A 16,301-nucleotide genomic window follows, 5' to 3' on the forward strand; every position below is an offset into this window, starting at 1 on the left:
AGCACCAGGCATGCCCATGTTCCATAGGTCTGGGGTAAGGCCCTAGAAGTCACATTTCTAGTGGTTGACAGGTGATACTGAAGAAGAACCAGTATATTGTATTATTTTTTCCTCCTCCTTAAATTTTATAAAGCAAATCAATAAGCCATTACAGCCTTAGATTCTTATCGTTAGGATTGTATAGATCTGAGCTGTAGCTCAGTGGAGACTGTTTGCCTAACAAGGCTCTAGGTGCCTCGCGGAGTAGGGGGCAAATGGGCTTATTAAGTATGAAGGGAAGGCCAGCGAGACGGTCCACCCGGAAGAGGTGTTTGCTGTACCACTTGGCGCCCTGAGTTGGATCACTGGACCCCATGTAAAGATGGAGGCTGAGAACAGACTCCACAGAATTGTCCTCTGACCTGCACACGCACACTGTGGCGTGGTGTTCCTTGTTGGAACACGGAGGCCTGTGTTCTGATGCAGGCCACGACATGCTCCTGGCCGTCAAGCAGCAGCAGCAGCGTTTCAGTGACCTGAGGGAGCACTTCGCCCGGAGACTGGCCAGCCATCTCAACAATGTTTTTGTTCAACAGGTAATTTTAATTTACTATTAATATTGACATGTTTCCACAGGTCATTTATATGTTGCCCTAAACTTAAATTACCACAAAAATTTAATTTCCTCATTTGGGGCTATATTCCTTCACACATTTCTATGATTTTAAGATTTTTGAAATACGTGCGTAGTTTCTGTAGAAGTGCCTTGGATTTCAGGTAACCCTTTACACAGACGGCACGGTCCTTGTAGCTGACACTGACACTAGGGATCAATCCATAGCTACATTCACTAGTTAGAGACACAATTGGCAGATGGGTGTTACGTGCTAACTGTCGAGCCTCTAGTACGTTTCCGTGCTCCCTAGGTTCTGTGTAGTCCAGTACATGGTGTCCGTGTAAGGAGACAACTAGCCCAACTCTGCATTTTAGTTGATTGGGTCCCCGTGTTACAAACTTGCCTCGTTTTTATGGAGAGAGATGCTATAATTAACGATATGATAGCAATATTTTATTAATGCCAAGGGCACCTTATAGGATTTGAACAAAAGATATTTTAATAATTATGTTCTCATGGGGGTTTTGTCTTTTACTTTATTACATATACTGAACAGAAAAATAATGAGAAATCTTAATAATCAACAGATGCTCTCTGAAAACATTGGATTCTCTTTGCAGTGTTCTAAACGGCTGTCTTTGTTGTGTCTTATTCCCGGCTAGTTTACTCAAGCTCTCCTACAACTCTATAACAGGTCCTACTTTCTTTCGGTTCCTGTGAGTACATCCAGTTGGCTCAAGCTTCTCTGATTTTTTTTAACATGTCTATAAAGTTAGCAATATTTATGCTTCCAGCTTAACTTACTGACTTGAGCTACCCGTTAACTATATTTATAATAGTTTTTAAATGTCCCATTTGGCCAAAAGGCCGTTCACCTCACTCTGCTTGCCTTTCTCCCTGTTTCCCCTCGCCCTGATTGCTTAGTAACGCTCATCTGTGCTTGAGGTGCATAGTAGACGTTGCTTTGGGATAAACGGGGCAGACCTTGTCCTTGAGAAGCTCAGAGTCTAGCGAGGGAGACGGACAGATACACTTGGGAGTGCAGCTGTGAAGGTGCTGTGAGCATAAAAGAAGAGGCCGCCTCACTAATAAAGCATGGGAGGCGGGATCAGGGCAGACGCCCTGAACGTTTCACTGGGCCCAAAAAGCACAAAGAAGTCAACTGAAAAGTCACATGGAAACTCCCATTTTTCTTAGCTTTTTATTTTTAATGTTGGCTATGATGCTAGCCACATGTGTAGATGCCATGAAAAATATCAGTCAATGGTGGTCTTTTTGTATCCTTAACTATTGGTTATAATGTACAGTTATTCATACTGTTTTCTTCTTTGCCTTTTAAACTAATGGCTTTGTTTAAAATGAGTGCTTCCCATTTCTGAAAATCTAATATGTACTGTTAACATGTGAATGATGCATGTTAAAAACCAGAATGTTGCAACAGCCTGCGATGTGTTGCCAAAGATGGAGAAGGATGTCTCAAGTATAAGAAAGAGAATGTTGCTGTTGAACTTAGTCATCAGGTCAGAGATTTCCACTCCAGATGGAGGGGAAATGGCTGAGGGGTTTGACTACCATATGGCCGTGAGCCTCTGTTAAGTCCCATCTTAGTTGCCTAATTTAATAATGGAGATAATAAAAGTATCTAGTTCACTTAGACTAGTGTTTGGCTATAGGATGTTGTTCCATAATAAATTTTATTAAAACTTCTGTTATCAAATTGGATGTGGGGCACATGACTTTAATTCTGGTACTTGGGAAACAGAGACAGGCAGATTACTATGACTTTGAGGCTAACCTGCTCTACATAGAGAGTTCCAAGCTAGCCAAGGCTGCATAGTGAGACCCTGTTTCAAAAACAAAAATTACAGTATTTAATATATATATATGCTGGTACAATCTTGTGGTTCACCAAGTTTTTATATAATGTTTTTTAATTTGAATACCCTGTGAATTATGATACTCATAGAGTTGCTGTTTTCTCAGATAGAGAAGTACATTGCAAGGTTATTGTAAAAATTCAAATTTATATATAAAAAGTACCTAGGCAGTGGGCATTCAGTAATTCTGTAGTTGTTGGTAATCTATTATTATGTATAATATAAACTTTTAAAATGCTTAATGTTTTTATGCATATAAAGAAAAAATTTACATGTTTTGCATGTGATAATTTTTATAATATTAATCAAATTAAGCAACTTAAACAATTTTACAATTTCTTATACTTATTATTGAACCATTTTATGTAAAAAGCAAATGTCTTCGTAACATTCAGGCTATCTTGACAGTGATATTTAAAGGCAATGGTAATCAGTATGTGAAACACCACTTTCTCGGGTGTTTGTGACATGGAAATGCTAAGAAAATTTAGCATCATGTCAGTGCAAGGAGCTTTGTAAACTGAAAGGTCCCCCACACAACTGTTATTGATTAACTCTTCCACTCCCCTGAAGAGATTTTTTTTTTAATGATTTTAAAGCTTTCTCAACTTGAAATAATGCAACTTAACACATTAATAGACTAAGTAAATAGTTGTACAAAACATACTTTTGTGTCTTGAGTCACTGAGAAAAGCTAATGGAGAAGAGTATTTTGGGTGATGAAAGCACTTGTGATGCTGCTCACTGGCACAGTATTTGGAACATTTGTGAAGCGGGAGACCGTCTTCCCTCTATTGGCACAGCTGGGTAAGAGACACCTGAAAGTGCAGCGTTTATCAACACCTGTGTGTCATGAGTGCGACAAGTGTGTGTAATGTGGTATTGTATGACCTTGGAAAGGGTAGAGATGGAGAGAGAGCAGTGGGATACATAATAAAGCATGTAAATTAAAAGTGATAAGTCTTTCAACTTAAAATAATTTTCAGTCTGTAAACTTGAGGTGCTTATTAGACTATTGATTTTCAACTAATATTATATACATTTAAGTGACTTTACCAGGAAATTACCCAACTCCCCTCCCCAATTCAGCAGCCTTTGTAAATTTAATAATTTCCATAAGATACTGAAACAGCCTCTGACTAGGCAACTCAAATGAACGAAAGTGACTTGAAGTAAAAGGGCTTGTGTTGGCTTTGCTTGCTCCTTGGGAACTTGTTTCAAGTGAGATCTGATCTGGCAGCTCCTCATCTCTGGCGCACTGACTTTTAACTTCCATCACAGATGTTGACTGAAGAGCAAGAAAGCCAGATAGTTCAACAGAAGCCAGAGATACTATATTTATGGAGAGATGTGTACACACACACACTGAATCATGATACATTTATAGAGAGAGATGTGCGCTCACACACACACTCATTCACGCATGATACACTTATGGAGAGATGCGCGCATGCACACACTCTTCTCCACACACTATGAGCTAGTTGGCAGTTGCAGTTTTTGATTCTGGTTAAGTGGTTTTAGTTCAAATGTCTTTAAAGGAAGACAGAAGGTAGAATCTTGGCTGAACACGATTCCAAGTATAGCTCCCCTTCTGTGTGACCTGAGTAAGTCACTTAGTGCCTGAGCCTGGGGTTCTTGTAGAAAATAGGGTTAATAGGTCAATAATACAGCAGTCTGTATTTTTCTAAAGCAAAAGTCAAGACATATGATCTAAGACTATTTATTATTAATTTACTTACATAAATTGTCAAAATTTAAAATAGTCATACAAAAGTTTGACTAGCATATCGCTTTAATGGAAAAAGTAGAATTGCATTGTTACTAGGGATTATCATGGAAAGCTAATTTTAAATTTTATATCTTGTACATTTTTGTCTGTTGCAAAAAATTATAGCTTCTAATGGAAATCTCTTTAAAGTGGACAGTTTGTTTTGGAATGACTTCCCTCTAGTGTGTTTCCTAACACAGTCTGTATCAAGAAGTTAATCTGCTTAGTAAGTTGTAGAGTGATGTAGAGGGACGAGCTTATGCAGACTTTCTCAACTCTTCAAAGATGGAGTGAGTGCCGCTTTATCAGCGCCACCTATGCATGTTTGTGAGTAGTAATGGTGGTATATTCCTTGGCTGTGCAGGACGATAAAATAGACAAGTAAGTACTCAGTTTTATTTTTCTGTATTAGGTTGGTGTTGCTTGATGACATCTGGTCATTGTTTAGAATTTCCTGTTGTAACTGTTCCCTTGAACATTCCATCATGTTTATTTCCGTATTTACTCACTCTAGGGTCATGACCAGAGTTCAACTCTTGCTCAGCACTCTGTTGAGCTTACCCTACCCAACCACCATCCATTTCATAGAGACCTGCTCCGCTATGCCAAGCTGATGGAGTGGCTAAAGAGTACAGATTACGGGAAGTACGAGGGACTGACAAAGGTACGGATTTGATTTCAGTACTCACTGGGCCAACAGTAGAGTCTTAAATTGTGTGTTTAGTTCCTTAAGTTTGAAATACTGAAGTATGTTTTTGACAAAGCAAAAGATAATTGAATTTCTGAGTGCTCATTTATTTGCTTGGATAAAAAGAGCTAAATTTTGAACTTCAGTGTGAAAATAAGATTAAGCCATACTGTAACCTGACATATTTGTCTGTTTAGTCAAATGCTCTCATGAGCAATGCTTTTTTCTTCTTTGTTTTTCTTTTGTATGTGTCTGTGTGTCTGTGTATGCACTTGTGTAGAGGCCACAGGAGGACATTGAGAGTCTTCCTCTGTTGCTGTCTGCCTTGTTCTGTTTAGATAGAGTCTCTCACTGAACCTGGGACTTATTTTTAACTAGGCATGCTGGACAGCAGGTCCCAAAGATCCTCCTGTCTCTGCTTGCCCCTACAATTTATTTGGCCACACCTAGTTTTTTATGTAAAGATTTACTTTTAGCTCTGTGTTTGTGTGTGAGTATGTGTCCGTGAGTGCCACTGCCAGTGGCTCCTAGTTGGAGTACAAGCATTATGAGCCACCTGACGTGTGTGGTGGGAACCAACCCCGCTTCCCTGGAAGAGCAGAGCTTGCTCTGAACTGTTTAGCCGTCTCTCCGTGGCATGGTGCTCTGATCGGACTTGGGTCCTTTTGCCTACACAGCAAGCACTTTACCCACTGAGCTAGCTCCTGAGTCCCTCCTGGGTGATTCTTTATGTGCAGTAGAGAGGATATAAATGTGTGTGAGCCGAGTATTACCTTCCTCAGACCTTATAACCTGTTGGGGTTTTTGTTTGTTCTAAAGAAGAGGTCCTGGGAGCAAGGCTCCACACTGAAGAGCGCTTGTCTCTCCTGCAGGGGACCCAGGTTCACTTCCCAGCACACACATGCTGGCTTAGAACCGACCAGAACTCTACTTCAGGGAAACCCAAGCACCCCTGCACCCACACCACCCGCCCACACATGTGTGCCTCTAACTTCCATGGGTACCAGGCATGTACATGATACACAGACACACAGACAGGAAAATGCACATAAAATAATCCATTTTTAATAAAAATGAAGTTATATGTTTATTAAGCAAACATTCTACTCACAGGCTCCTGGAATGTAACATGCAAATCTCTACCTCCAAAGAGCTTTAAGAATGGCTGGGAGGACATATTAAACACTCAGCAAAAACCTAAGTACGGACCTGGAAATTGTTTACTACATGGCAGTTTGGAGAAGCCAAGTCCAGGTTCTGGAGCCATGGGGGAGGCTTCTTGGGAGGTGCCTACCAGGACTGAGTTTTAAAGAGTGAACACGGCTGCCGGTGGGCCCGCTGCCCCTTACAATGAGCTTTGTAACCTGTTCCCTTTAAATAAATAACAAGTAAGATTAGATAAACCGGAAATAAGACGAAGGGCACAAAGGAGTGTGCGCACAGTATGTACAGATAAAAGTGGTGACCATATGTCCCTGTCATGTGACAGCGGGGAAGATTAGCAGGACCAGAGTAGAGCTCTCAGTCTCCAGAGCGGTGAGAAAAGAGACTGAAGCAGATGAGTCACTGTACCCAGCAGCACTGCTCAGACATAGTGAGATGGGGATGGCCAGCTGTGGCAGCTCACGCCCTCAGTCCCAGCACGTAGGAGGCAGGTGCAGGCGGATTTCTCTGAGTTCCAGGCCAGCCAGGGCTACATGTGAGACGCTTGTCTCAAACAAATTAATTATATGAATAAGAATAATAGGAACCAGCCGGGCGGTGGTAGCACACGCCTTTAATCCCAGCACTTGGGAGGCAGAGCCTGGTGGATCGCTGTGAGTTCGAGGCCAGCCTAGTCTACAAAGTGACTCCAGGACAGCCAAGGCTACACAGAGAAACCCTGTCTCAAAAAACCACACACACACAAAAAAAAGATGGGGAAGCCTATTCTGGATCTACTGTAATGATTCCGAGGAGCGAAGGTTTCACTCGGGACGGCGATGATGAGCATGTAACGTGAAAGCGTGGCTCCGGAGGCAGAGGAACTGGGATGCCTCTAACTTGCCAGGATTGGTCATTACAACAGTGACGCACACAGTGACCCAGGTGTCTGAGTCATCGATAGCACATTCGGCACATTCTGTGCCGAGCACTGGCGGTTTGGCAGTGAAGGACACAGGCAAGCACTTGCCAAGTCAGTGTGTGTCTTAAGAAAGACAAAGGAAGTTAGCTATATGTGTGAAAGAAGTACTGGGAGTGCGCTGGAGAAATGCGGGGGAGGGGAAGCCAGTGTTTGGAGAAGGGTTGGGTTTTAACTCCAGTAGTGAGGCACAGAGTCATGAAAAAGTAGGGCGGGAGCACTTATCATAGAGGTAAGTGAGGAGTGAACAGTGAGAATTTCCTGTTGCAGTACAGGCCTGTGCACTAAGCATGCCCAATGTTCTTGAGACTCCACCAGGAGGCCACTGTGGTCCCAGCACTGTGAACTGGGGGTGGAGCCTCTGTGGGCGGGCAGATGTAGAGCACCAGAAGGGGGCAGTCTGTGTGACAGTGGAGAGGGAAGAGCCTTGGGTGTTAAGGGACAGAGTGATGTAATCCACCGTTGCCTTCATACCATCAGGGAGTGTAGCAAAAGCCAGTGGCATTTATGCATCACCGTTAGAAACTGAACACCAATGTCCATTTAAAAAGACAGAAAGAATTGTCACCCACCTATCTCAGACATAAATAGCTCATATACCCTGGATAGAACAGGCTGAGAGAGCAGTTTAAATTATGAGAAACATTACAATTGTTCTGTCTTTAAGATTTTGTGAATTGAGAGCTGAAAATAAAACGTTCAAATAATATATTAAATTCTTCTCGTAATTTAATAATTATGTATATAATAGGGCACTAAAAAATATCGTGGAATTGAAATGAGAGGTTGTGTCTTTGTAGAGTAAGAATACTAAAATTGTCCATTCAAAACAAAACAAAACAGCAACTCCTAGCAGCTGCCTTAAATTTCTGCTTCAGGGGTGGCAGAGGGACAGGTGGGGATTCAAGAAAGAGGCAGACAGTGTGCCTGGCTTGTGTTAGCTTAATCAGTCCACACATGCTTTCTCTTTGAAGTAAATCTGGCTCCCTCTGCTCCTGACCTGCGGTGGGCTTTTTGTTTGCTTGCTCCTCCACCCTGCACACACGCCCAGCACACTCCTCTCATTAGTTTACTTTCTGGCTTTCAGTAGTTCAGTCTCTTCCTATTTCACTTCCCTCATGAATTGGCAAAGCACCCACCGCACCCCACCCTGGTGTGCTCTCATCAGACCCTCCTCTTCGCTTGGTGTTCTGTTGTCATAGTTTTTAGGTGGTTGTGCAGCTACTACAGCTGGGTGGGGTTTGCTGGAGAAAAGGCACGTGATTAAATGGAGGCTGCTTACACTTCTTGTTGAAATTCATCTGGACTTACGTGCCATTTCTTTCTTTCTTTGTTTCTTTTTTTAATATAAGTATTTTCACTTGGTGGTGAACCATTTAAAACTTGTCCTGTAACTCAACCCTCTTTTGTTCATTGAAAAAATTATTTGTCATACGTTATATTTTGATCATGGTTTTCACTTTCCCAGCTCCTTCCAGACCCTCCATACCTCCCCACCCATCCTTACCCTTTCTGTCTCTCTTTAGAAACCAAACAGGAAAAACAAAACACAACCCACCGTTGCACTGGCATCTCATGCAGGCAGGTCACCACTGTCACCGCAGGGATTATAGCTGGGTTGACCCTCCTCCTCTGGTAGTGTGCAGAGTATCTTCCCGCACTACGAACACTAGTCAGTAGGGCGAAGGCTCCAGTTAGGCACTAGCTTGACTTCTCCATAGTCAGTGAGATTTGGAAGTATTGTATTCAGCTATAGGGCCTTACCATCATAAACTGAGATTTTAAGAAAAAGAAGATAATTTAAAATGCCTCCTAAGGGCTGGTGAGATGGTTCAGCTAGTAAAGGTAACTGTTGCCAATCCCCAGGACCCACACAGGAGAAGGAGAAAACCAGTTCTCACAAGCTGTCCACCCCCATCCCATGCACACACACACACACACACACACACACACACACATACACTACACATGTACACACAGTGTGAGTGCACAAAATTTTTAAAAATGTTCTTCAAAACAAATTTTTATCCCCTGAAGTGTCTGTGTGAATCTCACCTGGCTTGCTAGTGTGGATAAGGTTATTTTTGCTCCTGAGAATGAATCTATTGAGTGTTATAAAAATGCAATTCTTCTGTTGTGTTATTCTGTTTTATTTCATTCAATAGAATTCTGATTTGGAGGTATGTTAAGTAAAAATATTTATAGTACTCAAATTCTTTCCTTTTTGAAGTTTTAGGATATCAATATTTTAAATAATTAAGTCTTCTTAAGAGTTCCATGCCAACAAGTGGTTTGTCCCCTAGTGACTATTCAAATAAGTAATCAATAAGCTTTTTGCCTAATTGTGTTCTCAGAGTATTATTATCTTGTCTTTATATATTATGCAGTATTCGTGACTGTAATCTAAAGTGAAGAAATAAGATTAGCACCAGTCTAGTGGTGACTTATGCACCATTCTCTGCTTAGAGAGTATTTGAATGACACTACTAATGAATGTATTAAATGAAATTGACATTTCCTAGGAATGTTACTTGATTCTTTGTTTTGAGCTTTTGGTACACACACACCTTATATAGCCAATAGCTGCTAAAATATTGTGGAAAATCAGGAATTATGTGTTAAAAGGAAGGAAAAATGACATAAAAACAAAAAGAACTCGAGTAAACAAGCAACCCCATGTTTCTCTAAGCACCTGGTTGGGTGTACACTGCTCACTCTTACGGAATGAATAGGAAAAGCCTGTTGCAGAACCCCGAGGCATGAGAAGTTAGTTTTCGCCATGTCTCCCAGCTGTACTCAGGCTGAATGTAGGCAGAATCCTTATTTCTGTTTACATAATTAGAGCCCTTGGAAGACAAGGGCTTTGGGTGTGTCTTCCATCTACTCAGATCCCACCTCTCCCAGGACTCCAGCGTCTGTCTGTGTTTCTGGGTTGTGCATGTCGAGGATGATTGACTGGTGATGAGGAGAGCCTTGGGCTTTCCTGTGCAGTAGCAGTCTGAGGCTGGCAGTCCTGAGAGTCTCAAGCACATCTCCATCTTTGTTCCAGTGTCCAGTCCAGCAGCATGTACACTAAGATTGGAACAGCACCGCCCTATGTGGGTGCATAAGGCTGCGTGTTCGTGAAGCAGTCCATGTTTTTATGATGGAAAATCATCCCATACTCAAGGATAGGCAGATTTAACACTGTGAAAGTAGCTGTATTACCCCCAGTCTTAGCTCCACATCTGAGGACTGTGCCTGAGTGTGCAAGAAGAGATGAAAGCATAAAAGGTCTCTGGAAGACACCGTACAGCCAACAGGAGGCAAATGTGAAAAGCCACCTAGGACAGCAGTATTTAAACACAAGATAAATTTCAAGTCAGATGTTAAAGGAATTAATTGTGTGGTGCGTTTTCATTTTTAAGTCCTTTTGAGTTTATGCAGGGGCCATAGAAAATAACTGCTCAGTTGAGTGGGAACTGTTCTTACAGATCTGCTCTACACTGAAAAGGGGACGGCTCTAAAGTATGTGTAACCCAGCTATTGTTTGTTATAGAGCCTGCTCTACAAAATGATAGATTAATTTGAGATAAGAATATTGAAGATAAAATTCCATCCCAAGTTTAAGAGAATGACTGTAATAATTTTCCTGCTGTCAGTTTCCTTAAATTAAGCTAAATTCTCTCCTGCCATTTAACTCAGGACCTGGAGAGATAGGGGACTCTGACTAGTGAGGAGTCCTTACTGGGACCCTGAATATTTCATGGAAGGATAAACAGGTGTGATTTAAAAATCAGTCTTTACGCTAAATAATAGATATCTTCATTTAAGGCTCAACTAATCAAATCTGTTTTAAGAAAAATAATTTTGAAAATTGTGTTGTATGTATATTAATTCAATTCTGACCTCTGGGCCTGTACCCAAGGCTGACAAGGGTTCAGCAATCAGAAGACGTCCTCCGTCAGAACTGGCGTGGTGCATTCCAGTGGCACTGTTGGGTGGCATGGCAGTGTGGAGGAAGGGTGGTCTTCCAAGTGCAGCAGCAGCAGTCTCAGAAAGATCCCGTACTCTCTGACCCTGTAATCTGCCCGTAGGAAAGTCCCCAAGGAACCAGAAAGCTCACTGGGACACTGTCATAGCAAACACTGGACCAGCTTCAGTGTCCTTTGTTAGGGAATTCACGTGCAGGCCTGTGGTACACCCACACACCCACACACTGCCATCACAGTGATACAGAAGCACAGCTGCTCTTGTTCACATATCCTAGTCAGTGTGGTCGCAACTGTAGTTACAATGTGCCAAGGTAACACTTAAAAGTGGAAATGTAAGTATGATTGTTTAACATGACATATGTAGTGATATGTTACCTATTCATTTTGCTTTGTTTCTTTTTCAAAGAGAACATAGCCCAACTTTTTATATTCTCTGAAATATACTAAGGTTTTACAAGCATGAAGGATTTAAGGGGAAGATTAAGGAGAAAATTGTTAATTATTTACCAATAACTGCATGTTCCATTTATTTTAAGAATTACATGGATTATCTATCCCGACTATATGAAAGAGAAATCAAGGATTTCTTTGAAGTTGCAAAGATCAAGATGACTGGCACCACTAAAGAGAGCAAGAAGTTTGGTAAGCCTCGCGTGGCTCAGCGCCTCCTACTAAGAGGGGTCTTACTCGCTGACAAGTAACTCTGAGGCCTTTAACAAGGTGGGAGAAAACACAAGACAAAGGAAGGCTAGCTAATACATTTAATTTACAGATGTTTCAAAGAAAATGTGCTTGAAAAGAAATGTGTATCTCTCTGTTTTTTTACAAGCTAGGGTTATGTAGTGTATCAGTCCAGCAACAGGGGACACTCGTGCTGTGGTTTGGACGCCTCTGTCGATAGGGAAAATGTAGCTGGGAAAGTGCAGTGTAGCCTGGTAGAGAAGGTTTAGACAGAGACTGCCGAGGGTCTGCTTTCTGATCCCAGAAGACTGTTTGCAGGTGGGGGCAAGTCATCGCTCTACCGAGAAAGAGCTCAAAGTCGTTCCTGGCTTCTTAACTTCTCACCGGCTGCTCTGAACTTTAGGGGAAAGGTGATTCTCTTCTCTCTTGCCAATGGCATATAAAAATGTCACCAGAATCCCCAGTTGTACATGATTGTTGTAAAGCAATATATTTGGTGCATATTGCTTTTTATTTCCTAATATTTAAAGACATAAAACATTATTTGAAAGAAGAGCCAGTGAAAGTATCAAGCTAAGAAAGGATGTGCTGAGGCCACGTTCTGCTCTTGCATGTACCCATCTCTGGAGTTCTCTTTGGATGGAGTGTTGTGCCTACTCAAGTCCAAACCTGGCCTTTAAGGGCTACAGTGTGCACTCCTCAGTGTGCCTGCGGAGTCCCTTTAGAACACTGAGTTTAGCATTTACTGTTGAAAGGAGCCTGTGCCCTAAGTGAGTAAAGGAAGCAGACAGCAGCATTGACGATTGCTGGCTCCTGTTGCCGTTCTTGTCTTTAGGACAGAGAACACTGTCCTTAGATGTCTAATTGATGAATTTGAAGTGGTTTGGATTTGTCTATTAATATGCTATACTTTGTAAAACACTGTCTTGGGGCAGTAGGCTTTTGAAAACAGAAATGCTAACTCATCCTAAAGGCTAATTGTTCTTAAACAGCAGTGTGTTTATATCCTTGTTGATGTTTTCACTGTGGTTATGTTATGCCTATTTTGGGCAAAGAGCATAGTATTAATGCAGTTACATGTTTAATGTTTTCATTAAGTATATTTGTCATCACTTGTTAGTGTACCATTTAATGCTGAGAAATCTTTTTTGGTATGTGAAAACAATGTTGGATACACATTAAGATAAATGAAATAAAAATACAACTTAAATAAAATACAATAGCACCTTTATATTATCATCAGGTTATCTTAAAGCTTAATCTTTTTCTTTTCCTACTCTAAATTCTTAAATTATCTTGTTAAAATATCTTAATTTACATATTATAGGTTTAAAATGTATTTTATAATTTTAAAACAATGTCATAATAGGCCAGGCATGGTGACACGTGCCTTTAATCCCAGCATTCAGGAGGCAGAGGCAGGCAGATCTCTGTGAGTTCGAGACCAGCCTGGTCTACAAAGTGAGTCCAGGACAGCCAAGGCTACACAGAGAAACCCTGTCTCAAAAAACCCAAAACAAAAACAAAAAACAATGTCATAACAAAATGATAAATTTTCTATATCTGCTAAATATTGATGGATAGGAGTAATTTGTGCTAATCCATTGCAGAAAATTACAGTATCACTTATTTTGTTATCAAATACAAGAGAAGAAAAACTCAATTCAGAAAATAACAGCAATTTGTTCATCTCTTAAGATTTGACTTGTTAACATTTTAAAAGTAAAATTCAAGTTAAACGTACATGACTTCAGAAATTCTGAGTCAAGTAGGATAGAAAATTATTCCCAAGAGAATTTTTTTCAATGATCCAGATTTTGTTTAAATTAATTTTAATAGTAATTATAATTAAAACTGAAACCCCCAAATTTGGAAAGTTAGGTTTTCAATGACTCAAGAATTGATTGCTTTAAATACAAGCTTCTGCTCTGAACTTGCTCTAGAAATCCTGTGTCACAGCTCTCACAAAGGAAGAGCATGATGTTATGGACGTCATCAGGATGGGCTTGTCTCTTTCTTCTTGAGAACTTGATTTTATCTTTATCGTCACTTACTTCAAGAAAGTCAGGTTAAAGGTGCCAAGAGGATATCTGTTCTTTGTGATAAGGTCTCTATGTAAATTATTTCATTTTTTGGTGAATAGTTTTACCTCAATATTCTCAGGGCGTAGGCTTTCCTCCTGGGATTGGTATTTCAATGGGGTCCTCCATTTCTCTTTTCAATGGACTTAATATGATGGAGGCAAAGGAAACAGTGACTACTTTTACAATTACTATATTTATTGGTTTTTCCTTCCTCACTTAAAGACAGATGTGTCACTGGGTTGACAAGGTAGTGCTAACAGTTGAACTTTAGCTTTGAGTTTGGCATATAATATATGATACCATATATATTAAAAAAACAATTAAGTTATTTATAAAATATACATGAGCTTTAGTTCATTCGTATATATAGTTTTATAATTATAATGTTCCTGTTTAATATTGTAAAACCTTTAAAGTATACCTGAAACCATCTTAATGTTTCTCAATTAAACTAAGTAAGCTTTTGATTCCAAAGGTAGTTGAATTCAAGGCTGGATTCAAGGCTTGGTGGAAGACTAACTTGAGTAAATGTTTATAAATCTCCTTTATACACATAAACACAGTTCTGCACTGAAATGGCAGCAGTGAACAAAGGCCCTATCCACACTTTACAGGAGAGTGTGCTGCTGAGAGCGAATCTAGAGTGGTTTGTAGTACACAGGCAGTGCTGGAGATTAGGCATGATTGGCTGCTGGAGGGAAAAAACAAAAAACACACAAACCCCTATGAGTTAGACTTTACTGAGGGCAGGTGAGCAGACAGCATGGCAGTGTGGGGCCTTGGGCAGTAGTGTTCACTTGGCTGAACTGCTAACTGCACTGTGGCCTTTGCTTCCTGTCCCTCGTCCCCTTGAGCTTCAGCGGCCGAAGCTGGCAAGATGCAGTAGCACTGGAGTGACCAGCTTAGAGCTCTTCTCGGGCTGCTGCCTGGCACCTGCCAGTCGACACAGTGCTCTCTGCAGGATGCTGTTAGGTTGTAGCTTGTTCTTTAGTTCCAAGACATGATTAATTCTTGTCTTTCACCTTAACTTCTGACTTTGAGTTCAGAATATTTCGTAGCATAAGCTCTAAAACTGATCTCTAGATATTATGTAGAGCAGTTTGAGAATAAAAGAAAGCCAGTGGCCATGAGAGAGTTCAGACTTGCCTAGCTGACCTGTCCTCAGCATCGCTCTCCCACACAGCTCCTGATTGCTGTTGACCTGCCTTTCAGTCCTGTATTCATAGGCTAGTTACCAAGTCATGCAGCGTGATACCTGATTTTCACTTTAAAGTTATCTTAAGAGCCCCACTTACATAATCATTAACAACATGGAAGTAGTGTGGTGGAGCTCCGCTCAGGGCCTCGGGAGACACAAGGTTGCTCGTGTCTGAAGTTCCCCCTTCATTCTTCGCTGAGTGAAAGTGTGCCAACTTCCTAAACCAAAACAACAAACCCCTACATTTAAAAGGTTGGGCAAGAAGGTTCAACACTATATTTTATTTCTGAATATATAAGTAGAAACCCTACATTAAAGAACTGTAAAACTTCTCTTACACTTTCTCAACAGTCGCTGACAACTACACGTGTGTTTGCACTTCTTGTTAGTCAGTGCTCATAGCTCTTTGCATGTGTCTTTTAAACTAGAGCTTTAACTGCCTCTTGTGCATGGTTTGTGCAAATTGCAGTTTATTAACTTGTCTTTGTCTTTGATGCTTGCAACCTAATCCATCACAGCTACACTGCCTCGAAAAGAAAGTGCTGTCAAACAGGAGACCGAGAGTGAGTATGCTTCTGTGCTAGCAGGCACCCTCAGTGCATGTTTGTTAACGTCTAGATGTTAGTTACTTGTCTTGAAAAACCTTAATACAGATATGTTGATTGCACCGAATCGCCAGGTATTGGAAAAAGAAACCCAGCATGGTGGTTGTGTGTACATCCAAGAAATAAGAGACGTGGTTACAGTTACACTAAAGGGAGAGAAAGCGTTGTTATCAGAAATTATGGGAAACCTTAACATCATGCTTCTGTTACAGGCTGTGTTTAGAGGAGCTGTAGCTCTTACTGTAGGGCACTGGAGGGATGGCTCAGCAACTAAGGGGCGTGAGTGCAGCTCCCAGCACCCACCCCAGGCGCCTCACAGCCACCTGTAACTCCAGCTCCAGTGGGGTACCATACCTCTGCCTTCTGCTGACACCTGCACACACATGTTTAAACTAATAAAAAAATTCACTCTTGAAAAAGTCTTAGAGGTCTGATAGTGGTTTGTATATTGAGGCCAAAGCTTGAATTGTCCCTGTTATGACTTTATTTTAACTTTCTGCCCATTAGTAAGTAGTGCAAGTTAGCGGAGCAGTATTCAAAAAGTGTAGGGTTTTTAAAAAATGTTTTATTGTTTATATTCTGAATCTAAATATTATATGTTCTAAGAGTGAACCATTAATTCTTAATGTATGGGAACTGTTGCTCAGCCTTATTTTCTCATTTTCCCCATAGCCATGGTGAATTTCTAAATTTTACCTAAGCACAA

General features: G+C 40.9%; 1 protein-coding gene across 7 annotated transcripts in view; it reads left to right on the forward strand.

Moving 5' to 3' along the window:
* The window catches only part of EXOC1 (exocyst complex component 1), a 47,982-nt gene that overhangs the window by 19,088 nt on the left and 12,593 nt on the right, over positions 1–16,301 (forward strand). For 2 of the 7 annotated variants that reach the window (XM_084758418.1, XM_084758419.1), the window contains 5 exons: positions 466–575; positions 1,258–1,311; positions 4,758–4,907; positions 11,564–11,669; positions 15,509–15,553. In XM_084758418.1, coding sequence (XP_084614544.1) covers positions 466–575; positions 1,258–1,311; positions 4,758–4,907; positions 11,564–11,669; positions 15,509–15,553 — 465 coding nt within the window. The remainder of the gene's footprint in view (positions 1–465; positions 576–1,257; positions 1,312–4,757; positions 4,908–11,563; positions 11,670–15,508; positions 15,554–16,301) is intronic. The other 5 variants (XM_084758421.1, XM_084758422.1, XM_084758423.1 and 2 more) reach the window with 3 other exon arrangements.

This window comes from Acomys minous (genome assembly GCF_964271855.1).
Source record: "Acomys minous genome assembly, chromosome: 15".
Taxonomy (NCBI): Eukaryota; Metazoa; Chordata; class Mammalia; order Rodentia; family Muridae; genus Acomys; species Acomys minous.